This window comes from Lagopus muta, chromosome 8 (assembly GCF_023343835.1).
Source record: "Lagopus muta isolate bLagMut1 chromosome 8, bLagMut1 primary, whole genome shotgun sequence".
Classification (NCBI taxonomy): Eukaryota; Metazoa; Chordata; class Aves; order Galliformes; family Phasianidae; genus Lagopus; species Lagopus muta.
The window spans coordinates 21,304,068-21,327,107 of record NC_064440.1 but is presented as its reverse complement, the minus strand read 5'-3'; the positions used below and the strand labels follow the sequence as shown (position 1 = coordinate 21,327,107).

Here is a 23,040-nt window from a genome sequence, read left to right as displayed (position 1 = left end):
TAACAGGAGGGCCCAATAAAGCAGCAAGGAGGCAGAGCATCTTAAGGTGGCTCATTCCTTCAGTGAATGACCTCAGATCCATATGGTGATGTCAGCCTGAAATTTCCAAATCAGAATTTCTGAAGAGGATATTGCATCCTACCACCCCAAAAGAGCACCATGAGAACTGTAATTTGAAAGGCTATACCCTCATAGGCAACGAGTCTCTCACTCATTAAAACAGCAAAAGCAGCATAGACAACTTAAATAAATATAATACTACAGTGATAAACACCAACCATGCAAATAAAGGTCTATTAAAATGCCATTTTACAGTCCCTTCTCATTCTAGAGCTATTTGCATTTCGTCTAGTATGAATCCTTTCTTCTGTTCTGCTGTCTTGACTGTCATGCTCAGGAAGCACTTTACAATTTTCTGGAAGACTCATGGGAGGAACTAGCTACAGTGTGACCTGGTAGACACAAACGATACCTAGAGCACTTCTTATTAGTGAACAGTCCCAAACCATAAGGAAGTATAAACCAGAAAGATTTTGTGCCTATTCTTTTAAGCAATAACTTTCACAGGACTGCTTCATTCAGTAAAAAGAACAGAAGTGAGCCTGACGTGTTCTGATGTTTGCTTTTTTTAAAGAGCTTAAAGTAAAATATTATAGCCAATGTATTATAGCCAATCAATGGCATACTTAAGAAAGAAACTAAGTCACACAATGGAAGTCTTCATACAGCAAGAGACCACCAAGTTTATCACTAACTGTAAAGAGCACAACATGATTTACAGGGCCAAACTGTAGGTAAAGTAAATATGATATGAACTCAAGATCATTAACACTGTTTTCTCTACTCCAGATGTGTTAACAACAGAGCTTGAGTTTGTTTCTTTTCTCAAAGCGTTCCTTCCCTCTTGCAGAGATGGAAGGATTGGAATTGACACAGAAATCCCTTGGTAAGCAGTGGTGCTTGTTGCCAACAAAGAAGTAGGTTTGACTATGACTGTTTCAAACTGACAGCAATTCTATTGCCAAAACCTTTATGTCTGCACTACAGAAGCTTAGGGAGGAGATGCAAAATAATTTTGGGGTTGTCTCTAAAAACAATAGATAATCCTTTGCAAAAGGAAGTCACCAAAAGATTCGTGGCATTCTTTATTTCAGCAGTACAAGAAAAAGGAGCAGAAACTGCTCAAGATCATCAACACAAGCCACTGGCTTTCAAGAAAGGCCACTGCTTGAAAACATTCAATATTATCAGGTCAGAATTCAATGTACACCTCCTCTCTCTACCTGAAAGTTAGTTAAATCCAAGACACCACCATTTGAATACACATATTTGCAGGAACTCCCTAGTTGATTTTGAAAAAAATAACATGAAATTTTAGGTAAAATCATTCTGGACTAAAAAGTGGTGTTCATTGGGATGAATTTCAGGAAGACGGGAACCATATTTGTATAGCAGTTCAAATACTGTGGGGCTCTTCCAAAATTCTAGTCTAGCATGATAATTAAGCAGATCACACCTTCAAAAAAATCTGAGAAGAAATTAAAATACTAGCCTCAATCCATCAGGACTAACTGATGATCATTTAGTCCTTGCTCTGTCACCTGTTCACTGTTAGAGAAGACACTTTAATTTAGGGATACAATTGGTGACAACATCTGTGAGAACATCTCTCATGGAGTAACTCCTCAAGCAGATCATCTCATTTTGGATTAAACTACTTGAGATTCTCTAGCTGATTCTACATCATTACACAGAAACTCAGAGCTGCATTAGAGACAGTATACTGCAGTCTCAAATTCTATGGATAGCATGCAAAGTTCTAAGCAATATTAAACCCTAAAATAGTTACCTTTGTGATGTAGAATTTTTTCAGTCCATCCAAAAATGATGTAAAAATGGAAGCAACTTGTGGTTTAAGAGCGTGACCTTTGGAAAAAAGCAGAAAAAAGCATGTTAAAGCACTCCATATTCTTTAAAATTGTTACTTCAAAAGGGCAAAAAAATTAGCTTAGAACATAAAGTTGTAAGAATCGTTTGGAGCACTTTGATTATCATAATCAAAGGAACCTTTCACAACTAATTTAGGAGAAACTTTAAGAAAAGGTTTTTATTAATTTTTTAAGAGGCATACATGCAACTGTGCACAAATATTCTATTTGACACTTAATTAAAGCTGTCCTAGTTTAGATCTTCACAAGTATTCTGCATATGGAAAATTTAGAAAGAGCACTTCATTAGTTTCATGCTATAAAACTAAGCAAAACCACTGACCTTTTTCTTAAAGTTATGCCAAAACCATTGAAACCAATTGCAAAAAAAAGGGTACAAGTTGGGAGTTAAGCAATTTTTTCCTTAATGGTTATGTCACTTGTGCAAAATTTTCTACATAAAGTTAGTAATTACTTCCTTAATCACATATGGAGAACTAAAATTACCAGAGTACATAAATGGTGTCTTGGAGTCTGTTAAATTAACATCTCTGCCTCAGGACTAAGTTAAATCGAGATGAAAGCCTTTTACTGTTTGTTCCATTGTTTTCAGTCACAAGCAACTTCTGAACTCCCATTACTGCTTCATTTTAACAGTCTCGCATCTGGTCTACACGCTGTGAGCCCAATTCATAAAAAAAGTTATGCACCATTTAAATGATACTTCCTTCTAAAATACTTCACAAAGTATTTCCCCCTGAATAAAGCATGAACTTCAGTACTTCATTAGTCTCCTTTTCTCTTCAGTAAAGAGAGCTCTCACTGAAGATAAGAGTGAAGCCCAAGAAGTATGCCTCTAAGCACACTAAAGTGAAGACACAAAAAAGGAGCAGATAAAAAAAGGGCGTTAATTTATTAAACCACAACCCATAAAAACTGATGATAATTCTACCTAATAAAACCACAAGAAAAATTTAGAGGCACCTTGGGCATCTTTTACTGCAAAAATCGCAACCTCAGGTCAAAGCCAAATCCAGTGTTGGATTTGAAGCTTATAACTGGTCAAACGTTTTCCCAATTGAAAAAAAGGCATCTACTTTCTATTATAAATGTTTGTGAGAATGAGTACAACAGAAAAAGATGACCAAATCAAGCAGCAGTGCTTACTAGGTTCTCAGGTTTACAGATATGTCTATTTCCATTTGAAACAAAGTTCAGCTTTCTCATCATCAGGTTAATGCCAGTTAAACTCAATATTTGTTACAGAGGATTCTGTCCGAAACAGATTTCAGAAACTCTGTCTTGTTTTACTAATATTAACAGAAGATTTTAAGGTCATGCTCCACATCGTAATCTGTGCACAATCAAAATTGTATGGCCTCAGCAAGTGCTTCAAGTTCCATTACCAGTAGCTTTCTGGGTAGTAGAACTTCAGAGGTTCTCAACAGTGTCTTCAACCAGAAGATATCTTTTAATGAAGCTTCTACTGTTGAAAATGACAGTTTCCCTTAAGAAGGGCTCAAAAATGACTGCTCTGCATGTCTGACCTTGTCCAAATTATTTCTCTGGATTTTGTAATATTCTAGTAGCTTCACTGACTTTAACCTTGTATGGGAACTGCTGAATCACAGCCTGAACCTCTGACTGACCACCTGAGGCGAGCCATGAGTAGCCACGGGAGCACGGGTGAAGGCAATTCAGCTGTGCTGCCAGAAGGGGTGGAGCCTGGCTGCACCTAGACCCATTTAAAAGCTCATTACCAGTGAGAAAGGATCTCTTCTAGAGATCCACTCTGCTGGAGTTTTCCATGTGAGCCCAGGGTACGGGTGAGTGTACCTATCATTTCTGTCTCCTGCTTTAGCATAACAACTATGTAGCCAAGCTCTCTGCTATACCATAACATCTGTATATTCATTAATTGTACAACCCTATAGCTTAGTTCTGTTTGCACACATCTAAACACAAAAAAAAACCACCACCACCAAAATAAGCCCTCATTTTTGACAAGTTCAATTGCTCCTCCTCCCCTTCAGCTCCCCTTCAAACAACCACTGCCATATTGGAGAATTTTCAAAATAAACCACTACTTCTCAGGAACACAGCCAGTGATACTATTAGGAAATGTAGACCAACCTATTTTAACCAACTAACTTAACTACAAAATAAGATGCCTGCCTTCTGAATCTCACCCTACTCTGATACCTGACCTGCCATTAATATTCTTCACAACAAAATGTTTCAAGCAGTATACTACAAATCTATCAATTCTACTCCTTTAGAGTAAAATAGAAACAGTATCTCCAGAATTTTAACCTTCTCAGTAGGCTATGCATTTTTAATGGAAGGATTGCAAAATACCTTATGCATCTATACATGCAGCATGGCTTTCTACTGACTGTTATTGTCAGTAGCATTTTTCCAGAGACAGACAGACTTCCATTTCTGAAAGTACAAGTTATAACATTAGGAATTTCAATGTAGAGATCATCACCTTCTTTGTCTAGCTTTGAGGAAATGAATTCCCAAATAAGATGGACTTTTTAAACTTCTCTATATAAAGAAAAAAAAAATAAAAAATCAAAGCCCTTGGAAAAGATATTCATCTGAGAAAATCTACTTACCAAATTGAAACTGTGCATTGTCAACAAGGCGAATTGATGCAGGAGCACATCTCTGGGGGCAGTTGGGGAAAGAAGAAAAATAAAGGATAAATAGTCTATGAACAGATGTACTGAAACTCATGACAGTGACATTTTCATTTAAAAACAGCATACAAGAAATAAATTTGGTATCAGAGGTCCGTGGCCATTATCATCACTATAAAAACTGGTGATGATAAACTCGTTTTCATTTGAGAAGCAATTTCTATTAGGAATGTTTTGATATAATGCATTGAGAATATTGTTTAACGTCAAACCAACACGGACATAGTCCCAAGATCTTTGACTGTGATGCATAGAGTGCATTTCTAAATTGCCATAATGCACTAAAATATCATATTTGATTAGAGTATCAAGCTGATAGTGCTACGCAATCATAAATACGTGTCATTACACATCACTGAAAAGTGTTTAATTGTTCCTAGTTAACTCCTGTAGATGGCTAAATAACACAGCTGCTCACTCGCTTTCCTCCAAAAAGATAGAAGCAAGAAAATGTGTGGGTTGAGATAAAGTAAAAGGGGGGAAAAAATCCAAACAAACCACCCCAAACAAGAAAGGAAAACAAGTGATGAAAAAGCAATTGCTCACCACCAGTCAATCAGTGACCAGACATTCTCCAAGCAACAGTAACCCCTGAAAAACTTCCCACCAGTTATATTGCTGACCTTGACGTTACGTGGTATGGAATAGCTGTTCCTTTGATTTGGGTCAACTGTTTCAATTGTGTTCCCTCCAAATTTTTTGCTCACCTACAAACTACTTGGAGAATAGCACGAGAAATGAGCCTTGTCAATGCATAAGCACTGTTTAACAACAGCTATAACATCAGTGTGACATCAACACTGTTTTGGTCACAAACCCAAAGAATATCACCATATGGGCTGCTATGAGGAAAAAACTTCATCCAACCCCACTACACTAATGTTCTGTGAACAGATAACAATTAAAGTCTGTGTCTGGACTGCATTGCACAAAAATCTGGAGACCGGTAAGAGTATTTGCCTTCAACTAACATCCTTCTGGGTGATATGTATATGTTCACAGCCTGTAACCTGAGATGGCAGTGTCCAATCATGCAGTATGTGGCCATAGAAATACAACAAAGTCTGAATTTTAGGCTAGCCTTCATCTAATCACGTGGATATAAAAGTATTCCCCTATCACTTAATTTGATATGTTCACTCTGTATCATATTGTTAAAGCATACTTTGTTACACAACTGCAAAAGAGGGCAGAAGGAAGAAATAAAAAAATCTTACCTGGCAGGCTGATAAAAAAAAAAAAAAAAAAGGCTGGATGAGAGGCTTTATTGACCCCCACCTAGCCTACAACCTGCAGGTTGGTTATTCTTATGTTAAAAACTAACAAAGAAAAAAAAAAACAAACCAGTTTTTCAGTAGGACATCACTGTAATTGCTACAAGAAGACGCCACAAGAAAGGAGTAAGTAGTTCAGGCTTAAATAAGCACTAAAACAGTAGCAGCAACAAAAGCTTAGTAACTGAGCAACCTAAGTGGCTAACACTGTTTATTTTTTTATTTCTAGCCCCTTTCTTGAGGGAAAAAATGCTAGGCTCCTTTACTGACTTAAAATGTTGATCGATTGTACAATTAAGCATTCCTAGGTTGCTTAGATGCCTGTAATAGAAAGAACAAGCACCAGCAGTAAAAGCATGTGACAGAAGAACTGTGCTGATAACTAGCATATACATGTCAGTCACATACCAGTTTGAACAACTGGCTTGGAACATTAAGTCATTACTTTTGACCCATCACTGGAAATACATAAAGCTGTATTTAGTTTGGCATTACCTAAAACATTTCTGATATTACTTCCAAAATTCAGGATATACATTCCTCCATTCACTGAAGTGATTTAGTACATTTTGCACAGTGCCAAGGAAAGTTAGTCTGGAATCGTAAAAGAGGCTAGCCAGTGCAAGACTTGCCTGGAAGCACAGGTGTTGAGAAAAGCATTACATAATTTGGATACCACTGTCCAAGTTTTGCTATCTGAAACCCACTTCTCTATTGTCTGACCATGCTGTTCAGAAGGCTCTCCTTAAACACTCAAGTCTAAGTACAGTTCTGCCTCAGAATATCCAGCTCACTTGAACACAGTGCTGCACTTCAAGAAGCATTGTCTGCACCCTGCATACACAGCCACATCCTTTCACTGCATAACTGTTGTTCCTTTATCAGTTTGGAATCAGAAATCAACTGCTCTTGACTTGTCTGCTGCAACTTAATTTCTTTAATTACTGTTCTGTACTGTACTGACTATTTCTTTAAATACTGGTCGCTTTTACATACCTGTGAATAAATCTCCAGATAAAGCTCTCCACTGAAGGAGATAAAAACCCAATCCTTTACCGCATCATTTCCAAAAGCCTCAGGGGCCATATATATTTAAATCATTCATATTATCTCAACTCCTTTCCAGTAATCAATAATCAAGATTAGAACATCAGCACACTCCTAGTCCTAGGCCCTGGACAAGGTTAGAACTAGTGTACTTGCATGGATTCAACTCAAAGCTTCTCCTTACCTGCTTTGCCACTTCCCTTAGGCAGGCCACCCCTCGTTCAAAGTTGGGGAAGACCACAGAGCCATATTTCTGGTATTCAGGAAGAGGCCGAATCTTTACCGTAACTTCAGTAACCACTCCCAGAGTTCCTTCAGGAAAAAAGAGAAAAGCTCAGTTGTAAAGTAATACAAGGTGCAATTCTTGCAAATCACCCAACAACTGGTTAGCAGGATGTTCTCAGTTAACACAAGTTACAAGTGCCAAAAATTCAGTACTGCAGTAAAAGAGAAACTTATTTCTGATAATTTACACAGTGAATTCCTACAAGCAGCCTTTAAGTCATGATGTTTGTTACTAGATGCATACAATCACTCCACAGATCTGTTTTAAGCACTGTTCAGTTGCGTAACTTCAGTCCTAAAAAAAAAAAAAAAAGCCTCACTAATTCCCAACACACACACAAAAAAATAATGCCTGCAGAACACCACCCATAGACACACTGGAAGCCACAGCATTAAAAGATGCTCAAATGAGCAAGACATTACAGAAGCTGAATTAAGCGCAGTTACATGAAATTACCTTCAGATCCCATAATAAAGTGATGGATATCAGGTCCTGTTGACATGCGAGGTACTTGACAGTTTTTTTCAACTATTCCTCTGGGAGTTACCATTTTTATATGAATCACCTGTTTAAACAATAAACAATGACTATACATACCAGCATTAAACATAGATCTTTTTGTATGACATTTATTTTCTTCAAGATGCATGTTATGCTTGATGCAGTTCAGCTCTGCAGACTTTATACATTCTGTAGGCAGTCCCAGAAACTTTTGGGATAACCTGAGGACCATTACTAACAGTTGTTGTTAATACAGCATGGTTTGCCCACACAACAGATTGCTCCAAATTCTATGCCAAATCAAATCAATTGTTGGCCGTATGCAGACAGTACCAACTAAAACTGCTTTTTTTTTTTTTCCTCAGCATGGACAGTGCTCTCCTTGAACACCAGCATTTAAATTCAGAACATGTGATACTTCAGAAGGAAAAAGAAAAAAAAAGGGCTTGCAGCTGAAGAATGTTCTTTCTTGCTTCAGTTTCCATTAGAACTGCTACTTGATGAAGCTAATCTAATTCAGAAATCAGCTGTGACAGAAATACTTCTAATAGGAAGAAAATCTTTGTGAAACACACTGTCAATATTATGTCTTCCATAAGAATGATACATACGTAAGCTATTTCCCCCCCATACTATTCAATTCTTTCTTTAAATTAAAAAAAAAAAAAAAGCAACAAAAATCCTTCCTTGGTGTAAGTGAACCTTTCAAATATAGACAAATCAGTGGGATTCCAACTACTGCCTTTAAAACATTCAGGTAACGGAGTAATTTTCATTCTGTTCGAAAACTGCATTATACACATTTTATAAACTGTTGATTCTGCAACAAGTGGATTTTAGGGAGCATACCTAACATTGTTTCTAGATATAAAAATTTCTCAGATGGTAAACACTTGCCCAGAAACTTTCTCACTGTTACATCAGGAAGCTCATAAACTGCTCTGAATCAGCTTAGAAACCAGTTTTCTCCTAATGAAAATTTTAGAAGCTGTATTTTAGCCTCAAGTTTTGCTCCCACGACAGAAAAGCCTTCTGTACTTCATATCTTTCTGCACAAGCAGAACTATACCACACTGTAATGCTTCAGGCAGTAGGGTACAGATGATACTTCGTTAGTGCTAGGAGTTTCAACAAGACATACTGAATAAAAACTATATTTTCTGCCAAGTTAATTCACTGATAGTGAAGTGTCATGTCAGTCCACGGAACAAAAGTGTTTCTGAATATAATGTGATGAAAAAGCCTCAGGTGATAGGGGATACACTACAAAATGTGTGTTGCAAGAAAAAAGAAGGGAAAAAAGAACAAGTAAAAAAGGGCTACTATGAGAAAAAAGTAGAAGTTCAAATCAAAGAAGCAGAAAAATCTGAACAGTGATGATTTCATTTCAATATATTCACTGTAACAGAAAAAGTAGATTTAAAAAATGTTTTAGAAATAAAATTTATTACAATTAATATAGGGATGAGCCATTTTAATGCTTCAAACAATTAAGAGTATAATACTGCCATTCCTGATCCCTTGCTTCCTTCCTCATTGCTCTGATATACCATGCAATAGGATTACAGTTCACTCTAGTTTGCACACAGGGTCAATTAGGCTAGTCTACTGATTTGAAAAAAGCCTACTTAGATTAGGGAAGTGAGATGGTAGAAAGAACTAATCATTGGCTGTCAGTGTGAATTGATTTCAGTGGACAACTAAGCATAGTAGGAAACAGCATGCAAAAACCCTACAAATTTAACAGGATTATTACACTGAGATTAGCAGAGAGTGTGAACAGTGGAAGAAAGCAACAGGGTAAGATAAATCAACACAATTCCTTAAGCTATCTAGTAAATATTAAACTGAAACTTTCAGATTAACAGTAATATTTACTAGTAATAATACCAAAAACAAGCAAACAACAAATCTCAGTCAAAATTTGATGCCAAAACTGTATCACTGATTAACAGAACTGCAGTTTCCTCTCCCTACTCCCTCTCACGAGTCATTACAAGAGTTAAGCCTCCTATCAGAAGAATAATTAATTAGAACAAATATTAGAGATATTTACCAGATCTTCAATGTTTCCATAGATGTTTTTCTTCATGCCTGATGCTCGTGTTGCTACCCATCCTCCTAATGAGCTGAACTCCATGGAGTCTGGTTCATGTCCTGTACAGAAGCCACTTTCAGAAAGCTAAAGAAAAAAAAAAACACATTTTACACAGTCTGCACTTGCTTAGCACTTCAAAATCTCAGTATTTTAGGTTTGCTCATTTTAAAAAGTAGGGCTGGAAGTCTGGGTAAGTACAGGCTGTCAGCCTGACCTCCAGATCTGCCTGTTTCCTGCAGTATTTTCTTGAAGTAGCTGGTAGCACATAGCTCAGACCTCTTAGCTGGATAAAAAATTGGCTGGACAGTCAGGACAGAGAGTGGTGGTGAATGAAGTTAAATCCAGCTGGCAACCAGTCACAAGTGGTGTTCCCCATGGGTCAGTATTGGGACCCTTCTTGTTTAATATCTTCATTGATAATTTGGAGGAGGGGATTGTGTGCACCCTCAGTAAGTTTGAAGATAACACCAAGGTGGGAGGAAGTGCTAAACTGTTTGAGCGTAGGAAGGCTCTACAGAGGGATCTGGACAAATCGGAATGATGAGGTTAATTATGTGAACTTTAACAAAACAAAGTGCTGGTTTCTGCCCTTTGATTACAATGACCCCACGCAATGCTACAGACCTGGCGCAGAACAGCTGGAATGCTGCATGAAGGAAAAAGATCTAGGAGCATTAGTCAACAGCCAGCTGAACAGTAGTGTGCCCAAGTATCCAAGAAGGCCAACAGCATCCTGGCTTGTATCAGAAACAGCACAATCAGCAGGACTAGGGAGGTGACCATCCCTTCATACTCAGCTCTGGCAAAGCCACATATTGAGTACTGTGTTTAGTTTTCGGGCTCCTCACAACATGAAAGACATCAAATTCCTGGAGAATGTCCAGAGGAGGGCAATGCAGCAGGTGAAGGGTCTGGATTACAGGTCTTACGAGGAACAGCTGAGGGAACTGGGATTGTTTAGCCTGGAGAAGGGAGGGTTCAGAGAAGATTTTGTCACTCTCTACAATGACCTGAAAAGAGGTTGTGGCACAGTGGGGGGTCAGCCTCTTCTCCCATCTAACTAGTGTAGTGTAACTGTTGAAGCATTACCTTCCCTGCTGCAACTTAAGGCCTTTACATCGTAAAGATAGGTAAAGGCCTTAAGTTGCAGCAGGGATGGTGATGCTTCAACAGCTGGACTTGACAATCTTAGAAATGGAACATCCTGATGATTCACTCAATTATTCAGGCACAAATTTTGTCTTTGATACATAAACGAAATGCAAATTAATTCTGCTCCTACTGTGCATGTGCTGTGCTACACATCAACCTGTAATACTCCTCCTCCATACTTTAAAACTAAGACCTCTGTTGTTTGTAAGAAGGTGAGAATTCAAATACATATGGAAAAAAATTATAACTAAGTAACTGCCAACTTTGCACAAATGCTGCCAATAAATAAGGCATTTAATCTCTTGTTCTTTCCATTCTAATGTGATATGCAGCAGGTCTGCAGAAAATGTGAGCAAATTGCCTGTACTTAATTCTCTCAAGGAATGATGTGTTTTAATATACAGCCATCTGGTTGGGCTTCCTGTACGCAAAGCTGTCAACTACTTGTGATGCAGATCATGCATTCCTGTACATTAAGTAGTCACTTGTTTCTCATTTTTCTGTATTAGCTTGGCTTTGCCATCTGCACAGCACCTGAGGTTGATTGGATGCCCTTAGAATTGCAACACCAAAGCTGTCAGGCAGAAAGAATTAAAGACCCAGAACTCACACTGATAACTGTGTTAGTGTTTGAGACTATCAATTTGCACTGGGCAACTGAAAAATCTACGTCCAACTAGACTGTTGTAAGCACAACATTTAATGTGGGTCATTAACTACATTCTGTAGTACAAAGTGATTCTAACTTCAGTGATTGAAAGTTATTTCTGCGTAACACTAACAGTGATTTATTGAGCCCATGGTCCTTTCTCTTACTGGAAGAACTTGTGGCTTTAGATGTTTACTGATCACACCAGGGAAGGGTTCCTGAACTCTCCTTATTCTGCAAGAGAACAAGAAGTTTGGTTCAGTCACAGCTTACCTACTTCTACAATGCACATAAACACAAGCACAGCAAAGGACAGTGCTTTTGAATACTTGTCAGTGACTGGGCATGCACAGAGCAGCAGATTCAAACTCTTTGAACACCACTGCATAAATGGTATGTGCTAAGGATACTTACAGAGTAGGGGAAAAAGAGACTGTGCTATGTACTTTCCAGATGGGATGGCCAGCATGGCCTTCTCATCCAAAACAGGAATATGTACTGGCTTTTCTACAAAAAAATCATGATTTGCTTGATAATAGTAAAATTAGTAAAAAAAAAAAAAAAAAAAAAAAAAAAAAAGCTAACAAAAAACTGTTCCAGCTTCATAACTCTTCCTCACCTCTGATTCACTTCTGTTGACAATTAATCCACATTCTTTCCTGATAAAAGCAAGCAACTTGAGGCTCTTCTATAGAGCACACTATAACACATGAATCTATGAATATATCTTCTCTTCTTACAGAAAAGTGTCTTAATTAAGCTACAATCACACATACTTGTGAAATTCATATTTATTTTTATTGTGCCATTCAAAAACACCTTTTTTGTACAATATTTGGTTTTCTAAATCTTTTACTTATTTAGAATTCAGCATTTGATGTTAGTTACAGTTGTAAAGTTCACAATAACTGTGAGCATGCTAAACTTCTAAACGTGCTAAACTCAAAAAATCAGAGTAAGAGGCATCACACCTTTTCACAGTTTCTAGATAATCCTGGTAAAGTCAAACTCCTTTGAAACTCCTGTGAACATCCAAGGAGAAAGAAAATCCATGTCAGCACTACTTCGTAGCATGTTTGCAGGAACAGAATATAAAATCCTTTACTTCTACTGCTAATACAGTCCAGCCTTCAAGTAAAATTCATTTTACTCTTGCACTTCCTGATTACTGCTGAAGCAACACAGTTTCTCTGAGAAAAAAAAGCCTTTTCCACTCTAGCTTTTACTGCCACTCCAGCAGGGACTCTGGTCAATCACATATTCCACCCCCCCACCACAACTCAATTTCCTCCCTTCAAGCCCTGCCCATTTCATTTAGCTGTACTTGCCACATGTGCACAGTATTCACCTTTACTCCAGATTTTGAGGGCTTGTTTTTCACCCTGCTCATCTCTATTTTGCACATGGTGCTGCAATACGAAAATCCCTCCACGCTCCTGAGATCCTTCAATCCAAAGCTTAATACTAGCAAGCTGCAAACCCAGCAGTCTTTCAAAGCAATTCCCTTTGCTGCACCGTCCAAAAATACATAGGCCACACCGATAATAACGCCTCCTATTTATTTCCATGGAAACTACAACAGATACAAAGAGCACAACAACACTGATAGAGAAGATTCTCAGCTACAGAACACTATTTTTCAACAGTCTCTGCCACCGCTATGCATTTGCACTGGCAATGAACGAAAGTCTGCAAGTCATGCTCATAAAAATCTGCATGGCTGTCTGGAATATGGCCTGTTTTTCACATCTGTCACCACTGTTGACATGCACAACTCAACATCCCACTGTGCTCATGTCCACTGCTTGGTTTCCATAAGTGTTCAGCAAGCGCCAGTCAATGTCAGTGGGTGCAATTCAGTCTGCACAGAAGAATTCAGTGACACATCTTTGCTTCACATGCACTTCCAACTCAGACACCACTTTATCAGACTGCCCCTCTGCTGCCATCTGACACCAAAGGATAACAACAGTGATAAGAAGGTTCAACTTCTACTGCTGTACCACCACCATCTGCCTCTGCCATTATGGGCCAACATAACAAAATAGAAAACATTACTATCAGAGCAACTCTTGTATAACTGCATTCTATCTGTATTTCAGTGGACGCTTGCATTGACATTAATCACAATAGTGCTTGTTCTAGGTAGCCTGATTTGAGCTTAACCTGGAGTCTTCATTTTAACCACATTCCACTGAGTAGTTCTTTACTTCCAGTTTGTAAAATAAGAGTCTTTAAAATATAAACACACATACACACACACACACAAAGTAGGTGATCTGATTTGAAATTCTTTGCTCACTGAGAGAGTTGTATTAATAGTTGTTCCACACACTGTAACTTTTGAAAGAACACTAGTCCATTTTCCAGTGCAGAACCAATGAACAATCAGTACTCTTTTCATAGTCCAGAACCCAAATGAAAGATTCTAAGCTTTCTGATCAAAAGGATTCAAAGAGAACTACAAAAGCAGTATTATAACCCATACAAAGGGAATACTGTTCTTTACTCTGAGCAAAGAGAAAATTAGTAGTATTTAAAGGACAGAATAGTAACAAAATATCACAAACTACCACTCTACAAAAACAAATAAAAAGATCTTTTACAGAGAGAAAATACTCGATTTTCATTTTAGTTCAAGCTTAAGTAGTAAAAGAACTGGAAAGGTTAAAATATTACATTAAATGATATAAAGGAACAAAAAACAACAACAACAACAAGAGTTAGGAAAGACCATCTTTCTCATAATAAACTGCTCTACCATTTAAACAATTATTTTTTTTTCCCCCCAAAAATCACCTAGAAAAAAGTTGTTCAAATTAAAAATAGCCTTCAAATCTCTGCATACTTGTAAAATGCCCTTAGGTACTAAGTTTAGACAGCAATTAGCTATCAAAATACTCGAGTCTTGGAAGTTAAGCAAGCACAATTGCACATCCCGAAGAATAGTCAATAAACACCTACAATCTCCCTGATTATCAAGGAGCACTGAGAAAGACCCTGAGAGGGTGCTCTGACTCATCTGACAGACTGCAGTTGGAGGTCACTAGAGATCACTGAGGTGATGTAATTTTTCACTGGACCTTTATTTTAGCCCATTCTCCTTCCTTTATGCTACTTTTTCCATAGCCAGTCTTAAGCAGCAGCAACAGTAGCAAGTCTGTTATAAGCTTTAACCCTTCTGAAGTAACTACTTCTGTCCCAAATAAATACAGCATGCTCAACAGAATGAATCTAAAAACTTCCGTTGGTATTTTGTACCAAGTGTCACATCTTACAAACACAACAGCATATCTGAGGCCTGAAATAGAAAGCACAGTGTTACATCCTACAAATTACTAACTTACTGGTGTACAAGCATTTTGGGTCTACAGCTAAAAGAAAAAAAAAAGTAATTTAAAAATGTGCATCAAATACAGCTTCCCATGTGATGTGATTCATAACCAAGAATAAAATAACCACAGTCTGCATGAAAACACAAGAACTAGAATTCAGTGGCCTAGACAAGACATAAGGAACAGCATGGAATAACATGGAGAAATACTAGATATCTCAGAACAAAAAATACCTGTTTTTCCAAATCTTGTCCAATAATGCCAGCTTCCACACATGCTGTTAAATTCTTCTCATCTATCCAGAGAATCCGATTCTGTTTAGAAGTGAATCAAAACCAATAATCAGTGTTTATTTCCTTCTCTAATGCTATACGGTCAACAATATCTGGACATACAAGTTAACATTAACACAACTCAAGTTATTACAGCAGAGGAAGCTGAGCTTCCCCACTCCAACAGTTAGACAACAGGTTGTAGTTTATACAGCCTCTGCCATAAGTAACATTATTAATCAGCTCATACTGGAAACATTCAAAGAAGCAAAGCAGAAAGAACAGAAAAAATTAAGACAAAAGTACTACGGAAATTAAAATACAGTATTTTTCAAGATGAAGACTATTTAGATTCATCAGTAGAAAAGGCAGCATGCAAAACCCTTTACTTTCCAAGTTCTGGAACAAAGACAACAGTGTAAAAAGCAGTATTTACATTGCTTAATATGACACTATTTACATTTCTGTGATTCATGTGCCAAGTTTTGTCTTCCCTAAATAAGGTAGTATCACTCATTTTCAACGAGAATCGCTATCTGAAGGACTTAAGAGATGTACTGTTTTATATAGAAATCTTTTATTTCTTCAGTGAAGGCTGATAGATGTAATTTATTATTACTATTATTTTAAAGTCTGCAAAACACAATAAAATTTACAAGAACAAGATTTCCTACAGGCCTTTCACTTAACTCAGACAATTCCTATATACAAGAATAGTAATTTCCTCTGATTTTCTCTTATGTAAAACTGTACAAAGACTCAGCATTAGGATTTTTTTTTTCTAAGTACATAGGTCATATTTAGTACAGGACTAACTTCAACAAAAATGTCATTTGAACTGAAGTACTAATTTAATTATTTTAGTACAATTTAATACTTCCATCTTTTCTTGTTTTTGTAACAAAGAAGGAAACGTCATTCTCCAGTGATTCCTTTCTCTAAAGTAACATAAGACAATCTAAATTTCAACATATTTTTTTCCTAGAAAAAATACATACCATTTGTGATGTATCCAGAGAGACAATTGTTCTTTTCTCTTCTTCAGGGCATTCAAGGGCACTAGAGACACTTGTTCCTCCTGAAAATAAGGGATGACTATTGTGACTAAAATTCTCAGGCGAGTTCTCCCCCACCTTCCACATACAGATCCTTCTCTCTCTCTCTCCTTTCGAATACTGAACTTATTAAAGATCACTTTTCGAAGCTAATGGTTAGCATTCTTAGACTGTCCCTGTTCCCAGACTGGGAGTTGCACACAATCAGGACAACAATGGAACAGACAAAAGGCTTTAACAGCACTTGATAACAAATCATGAAATTCTGACCATCTCATCTGCCATCATAAAGCCTGGAATGTAACTTGAAAATGGGAAAGGATAAGAAATCAAATCATTCAAGAAACAGAGACAGCTGTGGTTTCTATATACTCTACTGAGAGCACTAGAAAGGACGCTACACTTCTACCTAGCAAATGGGCTGAAGAGATCTACATAATACAGGAATGCAATACTTACCTGAAAGCAAGTAAGAAACTGAAAAAGGTATAACTATAAAAATGGATGAATAAAAACAATATCAAACTTCTCTGGAGGTTGCTAGTGTATCTTTATAGCATGTTAGATAACAGTCTCCAAGAAGTTTTTGGCTTCTCAAAGACAACAAAAGCCATAGGAAGAAAAGAAAAAGACTAGAATGCTACAGAAATTCTCACCAAGCTACATGTACAGTGCCAGTGCCAGCTAGTAAAACACCAATGCTCGTCAAGAGCAGAACACCTGCCACTTTTGTTTCCAGTGATAGGAAAGGAGGCATTTTCATTTAGTATTAACTCTTAAAACAACTTAAAGAGTTGACCCATAGTTTAATATAACAGGCTTGAAGAAAATCTAAAGATCTTGTATTGCAGTCAATGAATAAGAACTAATCCATACTGCTCTTCTCTACAGTCATACTGCATCTGGGAAGCACTTTTGGGAGAAACAAACTTTGTTAGTTTGATACAGTGTTTAAGGGACATGTTTATATTATCAACAGTAAACATCCTTCCTACAGGGGCTACATGCTTGCAGCACCATTACCCAGGCATCACCTTACAGCACAGAATTAAGAGTTCCTGACAAAACACTTATCACAGAAATAAGCTTATGAAAGTCAACATCTCACATCACCTGATGTTGAAGTCAAAAACAGATACTTCACCTTACAAGATTAAGAGGAAAAAGTATGTATAATTAATAACCTGAAGCCTCTTAAAGTTCTCCAGGCTAAGAAGGACTCAAAACCTACAAGAGTTCAAAGGCAAATAGGTAGATTTCAACTTCACATACACGCTTCTCTTGCACTCCTAATATTCAAAGTGTTTTTACATATGCTGACTTTTGCTCAGCTGAGTACAGCAACTTTCAGTATTCCAAGATCACAGAAAATAGACAGTATTTAAAATTCAAGGGTCACTCCAAAAGTAATGCCTCCTACTGTATTACTAAAACCACAGACTTAAATTCACGCAGAATAATTTCGCACTAGAAATGTTAAACAAATTTGATATTTAACACTACTTACCTCCAAATGGTATTATGCACAGATTATGTTTGCAGGCTAATTCCACAATTTTAACTACATCTTCGTGGCAAACTGAAAAAGTTAAACAGGATTGGAGCTTGTTACTGTTGTTTAAATATCACAGTCTGAATACTCAGCAGCTCCTTTTCTGACACCAGCAAGGAAGACGTTTCAAAGAGTTAGGGACTAAAGAGCTGGACTCATAGTAAAAAAGAATTCCAAGGTACATTTTAGGTACAAAACAATTCCACTTTTAAAGAACTTACTATATAGCCTTGGTCTCCTGCTCACAGATTGAGACTTACTGGGAATTCTCAGGGTAAGATGGACTAACAAATGGGTTAGAACTGAGCTAGGTATCCAGGAGAACAAATTAAGATTAAATCTTTATTGAAAACAGATTTTCAAATCCATTTCAAGCTGAATTAATCTCTTCTGACAGCTGAAAAACAATTTTTATCTTCCCGGATGACATTTAGTGTCAGAAGAAGGGCTGCTGGTCAAATTTACTTTTTTAGAATGCACTATGAATCTGATCAAAGATGAATCAGAAATGCTTGTGCACTAGCAAGGAAAAGTACCACCATGTAAAGACCACATATACTTGTACATGAGTTTGTGCAAACAGAATGAACAGGAATGAAAAAAGATAGGCTTACAAACTCTGGCTATTTTGCTCTTGCAATAGAGAGCAGCTTTAGATCAATGTAGTCAATCATTTTACTTCAGTTGCTCTCAGAGCTGCACAAGAAGTGGTGATTAAGTCCTCTCCATGACCACCACAGCTGTCGTGTCAGTAACTGCCCTCAAATATTCAGATGCATCTTACACTGTCTTGTTAGGCTACCCACGTGATTTTTTTCCCCAGATGAAGTAAGAAAACAGAGCTGAGAGTAATCTTGGGGTTTCTAATACAGCATAGCTATTCAAAGCATCAGAAAGTTATAAAAACAGTTGGATTCATACAACCTCGGTGCAAGATGATTTTTTTCACTAGCTATTGAAGAACAGCACATGGAAAGTAGATCCTAGTGACCTGGGAAACCCAACTCAATTAGAAAATTCACACAGATGAGCAGATGAAGTTTTACCAGTTAAAGTTTTCATACTCTTCTACTTGATAAAAACAAGCATTATTTTCTGCTACATTTTGAACTACAACATTAGTGATTATTCTACCTCAAATGGGTCTATCCTGCACCACCATTTCTTCAAGTCAATCACCCTTCATAAGGTGCTTTGATTGGAGTTAACAGGTGTTACACCTTTAAAATATTATTTCAGTACAGTATGTCATAAGACCAAATTTTTGAATGCAAACATTTAATCACCTTTCTACCATCTCATACTTGTTAAAAAAAAAAAAACAGCAAGATTTAGTCTGCCATTTAGGCAGCTATTCATGGTGCATATACATGTTCACATTATACTGGGCTTACTGAAGTCACAAATTCAGCTGTCATCTGAAATTTCACTTGTATTTAATAATAAATTTTACTTCCCTATTAAGTAATGGGACTTCATGTTACAAAATCATGATTACCACATCCCCCAAAAATCCGTTAGGGTCTCTAAAGAACAGTGAGGTTGGCCAGACAGCTTCACAATAACAAGAGAGCACAGGAATTTAGTAAACAGATCAGAAGGAAGCAGGAGTAAAACATTAAGCTTACCAGGCCATACAACTATATCAGGAATTCGCTTAAACATTCCTTCCCTGAGTACAAATATCTCATGTAGGCAGTGACCTGAAAAACAAATGATAAGTAATCAAGTTCAAAGAGGAAGCATCTGAAGTACAGTTATATAAATGAACTTGTCTTACCATGAGCTCTGAATACCCTATCTTCTGCATCCTGTGAATATGAGATTTTAGTGGCTCTAAGATCCTGAAGAAATTCTTCATTTACAATAGATGGAGGTACATCATTAACATTTAAAGATGCCTACAATACAAGAAAATATTTCCATTAAAGATAAGCTCCCTCTTACAGCCTTTCTTTACAGTTAAAAAAAAAAAAAAAAAAAAAAGTTTACCATTAGCTTAATACCAAAACACAGCTATTTAAGATTAGAAACACAGACCTTATTTGTCTTATCTTCAGCCATTGATCCATTTGCCTTGCCTAGTACCCATCTGACTAGATGCACATACAGTTTTATTCCATAGCACATTTTGATTCTTTTTCCCTGACAAATCTGGAAAAGTGAACAAGCTTATAAATGCATACTAGGTAAAATACTTGTCTTAAGGAATTCAAGATTTAAGAGAAAGAATTGCCTGAACAGTACTGAAGACCCTCGAGTAGGTAAAGTTCAAGATTTTTCATACAATACAAGAAACACATACTTATGCCATTTAGTTCACTTTGTGAACATAAGTGTAATGCTTGTAATTACTTTGAATGTTGAATGGTGAGATCTAAAGAATCATAAAATGCTGTGGGTTGAAAAGGACCTCAAAGATTATCTATTTCCAACCCCCCCTGCTGTGGACAGGGTCACCAACCACTAGACCATGCTGCCCAGAGTCACATCCAGCCTGGAAGAAGAAGGGAAGAGTTCACCTTCAACAAGAAAGTATTCAGGTGATTACCAAGATCTATGGCTTACTTCGAAGAAACTACATGAGGTTACATAGAAATGAACAGGACTCACAGGATAATTTAGTAAAGAATATTTGCTTTAGGTAGGTTCATAGCTGATAGCTCACAAAAACTCAGAGGCTCAAGAGAATAGCTGATTATTTGCTTTTTCTCTTCATATAAGACATTCAACCTTATGAAAATACAGTTTTAATAATGGTTTACTTCTGAAAAAACATGTGCTATTTGGACTTGTTTTTTAGGGATGATGCCATATTTGAAATGAGGTGTTAGACATTGGAGAAAAAGGTTTTTCCCTCCAGCATATTCACACTATGACCTACAGACACAGAAACCAGAGATTAAGGTGAGATCAGGCAAGAGGCATAGTGCTACTAAGAGATCCTGATTTTAGAGGCCAGTCACAGTAAGCTGAGTGCTACTGCTCTTAGCTCTTGCTAGTCTGCTATTAACATACATGCATAGAGTGTATTTGGATTAACTCAAGAGCAGAATTCAAACCTGGAAAATGTGAGGAAAAACAAATATATGAAGTAACCAAGTAGTTAAAGATCTCTGTTCAAAGACAATTCCTGTTAGCTTGCCTCATATTTTCTATTTCAAACTTGTTTCTTCATGGATTTTTGTAGATAAACGCATTTTGGTTCATTTCAAACTGGACACCAAATGCTTGATGATCTTGGTTCTCTGTAAGATGAAGACAAACTACCTAGAACTATAAGGATTCCTTTCAGATAACTATATTGGGGATTTTTGTGTTCTGCAAGAATTTATTTACATTTTGAAGATGAAAAATAAAGTGCACATTCCTCTATATAAGTCTTATGTAGCATGCCACACAAAAATATCTTTTTCTTATGGGACTGAGATATTTTAGAAGTTGTACACTGGAAGGTTGGACAGGAAACATACATGAACTAGGTTTAAACTGCTGTCTTTTCTAAGTCTAGACTGAAAACGGAAAAAAGTCATCAGGCCTCAAGCAGCAGCAAAGTGGGTACATTTACTGTGGTAAGTTACAACAGAAAGGCTGCACATGACAGAGAACCCTTCAGTCCTTTAAGGCTGCACATGACAGAGAACCCTTCAGTCCTAAAGAACAAAAGCAAGAAGAGATAAAGACAAATAGACCAAGACATTCTTGCCGTACTGTTGTTCCTATGTTTGAGTTCCTTCACGCTCTGATGATAACAGACAGTGAAAACCAATACAGTGTGAAAACCTGCAATCTAAATCAGGAACCGTAAGATAAATGTGAAAACAGAGAACCTCTGGTAACTATGAAAAGTACAGAAACACACTGGAAACTCCAGAGAGCCCTATTCTGCATCTAGGAAGTCAGCATGGTTCAGACCACAACAACAGAGGTGTACGACATAACAAAAAAACAACACTGCTGGCAGATATTTTGCACCTAGCTCTTCAGGACACGCTGTGAAATCAAAGTGCCATTTGATAATCTGCCCTTGTCCTTCAATTCTGTTTTATTCTCTATATTCTATACACACAACACTACTGGTCATGATGAATTAAAGCAATTTTGCTGTGAGCAGCTGCCAGTTATGACAAAGGAAAGCATATAAGGAAAAATACATACTGACACATGGAGAAACTAAGTCAGCAGATGAAAGAATGAACTGACTAGCATAAGACTGAAGTGCTTGAGTTTTTCAAGCCCAATGAGATTACCTGCTTCAGAGAAAACACAATGTTGAACTCACTGAGGAAATGGGTAAATAAAACTGTTACCCAAAACAGTGTCACTACAGTAACTGTACAAGAACAACCTTCTTCCAGCTCTGCTTTGCTAGCTATCTAGTCAGGAACCTCAAATGAATTCTTCTTAAACGAGGTGGGTCAATCTTGAGATATTCTGCTTGAAAAGCAAAATATGTACGTTTCACGAAACCAGAACATTCTGAACATGCTTGTTTTTTTTTTTCCTGAAAACATTCAGCACAATCTTGAGTATTCTGATAGCCAGTTTTCAGCAGTCAAATGTGAAAAATATTGCTGTCAAATTAGAACTTGGATAACATGGAATACACTGAAAACACAACACAATTTAGTGTCACCTTATCTTCTATATTTATTTTCACAAACCATCATTACAGTTTCATGAATAATAATTCTCTGTAGGCTAGCAGTTTCCACAATCTTGAAAAACAGCCTACAAACAAGAACTAAAATTTCCCTTTGTGGGAAATACTTAATCCAATTAATGTGCTACCAATTGACCTAGAACTAAAAGTTGTGCTAAGTCACTGGAAGTTTTATACAGTAGTTCTACACCAGATATAAACTCTCAGGTGTTAATACACCATGGTTAAACCAATTACATGCAAGGTGACCTTCAGAACAGCTGAATCACCTTTAACAATCCAGTCTTGATCATCACCAAGACTAACATTTAAAGGAACTGGTTTGGCTATTTACTTACTCTAGAGGTAGTTTTGTGCTCCAGACTTGCTCCAAAGGTTTTTTCTATCCATTCTTTAAAAGTTGGTAATACCATACCACCTAATCTGTACCTGAAAAGTCAATATTACACAGTGTCATTTTAAATTAAATGAATATATGTCAGATACACTTATTTTGATTCTGCATAAGTACCAATAGTAAGTT

At 37.0% G+C, this 23,040-nt stretch overlaps 1 protein-coding gene across 3 annotated transcripts in view; it reads right to left on the bottom strand.

Moving 5' to 3' along the window:
* AGPS (alkylglycerone phosphate synthase) overlaps nucleotides 1-23,040 on the bottom strand; it is an 83,157-nt gene that overhangs the window by 14,757 nt on the left and 45,360 nt on the right. For all 3 annotated transcript variants that reach the window (XM_048953133.1, XM_048953132.1, XM_048953134.1), the window contains 11 exons: nucleotides 22,856-22,946; nucleotides 19,635-19,755; nucleotides 19,483-19,557; nucleotides 17,810-17,881; nucleotides 16,246-16,325; nucleotides 15,209-15,289; nucleotides 9,798-9,923; nucleotides 7,697-7,805; nucleotides 7,139-7,266; nucleotides 4,550-4,601; nucleotides 1,850-1,926 (listed from right to left, as the gene is read on the bottom strand). In XM_048953133.1, the coding sequence (XP_048809090.1) occupies nucleotides 1,850-1,926; nucleotides 4,550-4,601; nucleotides 7,139-7,266; nucleotides 7,697-7,805; nucleotides 9,798-9,923; nucleotides 15,209-15,289; nucleotides 16,246-16,325; nucleotides 17,810-17,881; nucleotides 19,483-19,557; nucleotides 19,635-19,755; nucleotides 22,856-22,930 (996 nt within the window). In that variant the 5' untranslated portion in view covers nucleotides 22,931-22,946. The remainder of the gene's footprint in view (nucleotides 1-1,849; nucleotides 1,927-4,549; nucleotides 4,602-7,138; nucleotides 7,267-7,696; nucleotides 7,806-9,797; nucleotides 9,924-15,208; nucleotides 15,290-16,245; nucleotides 16,326-17,809; nucleotides 17,882-19,482; nucleotides 19,558-19,634; nucleotides 19,756-22,855; nucleotides 22,947-23,040) is intronic.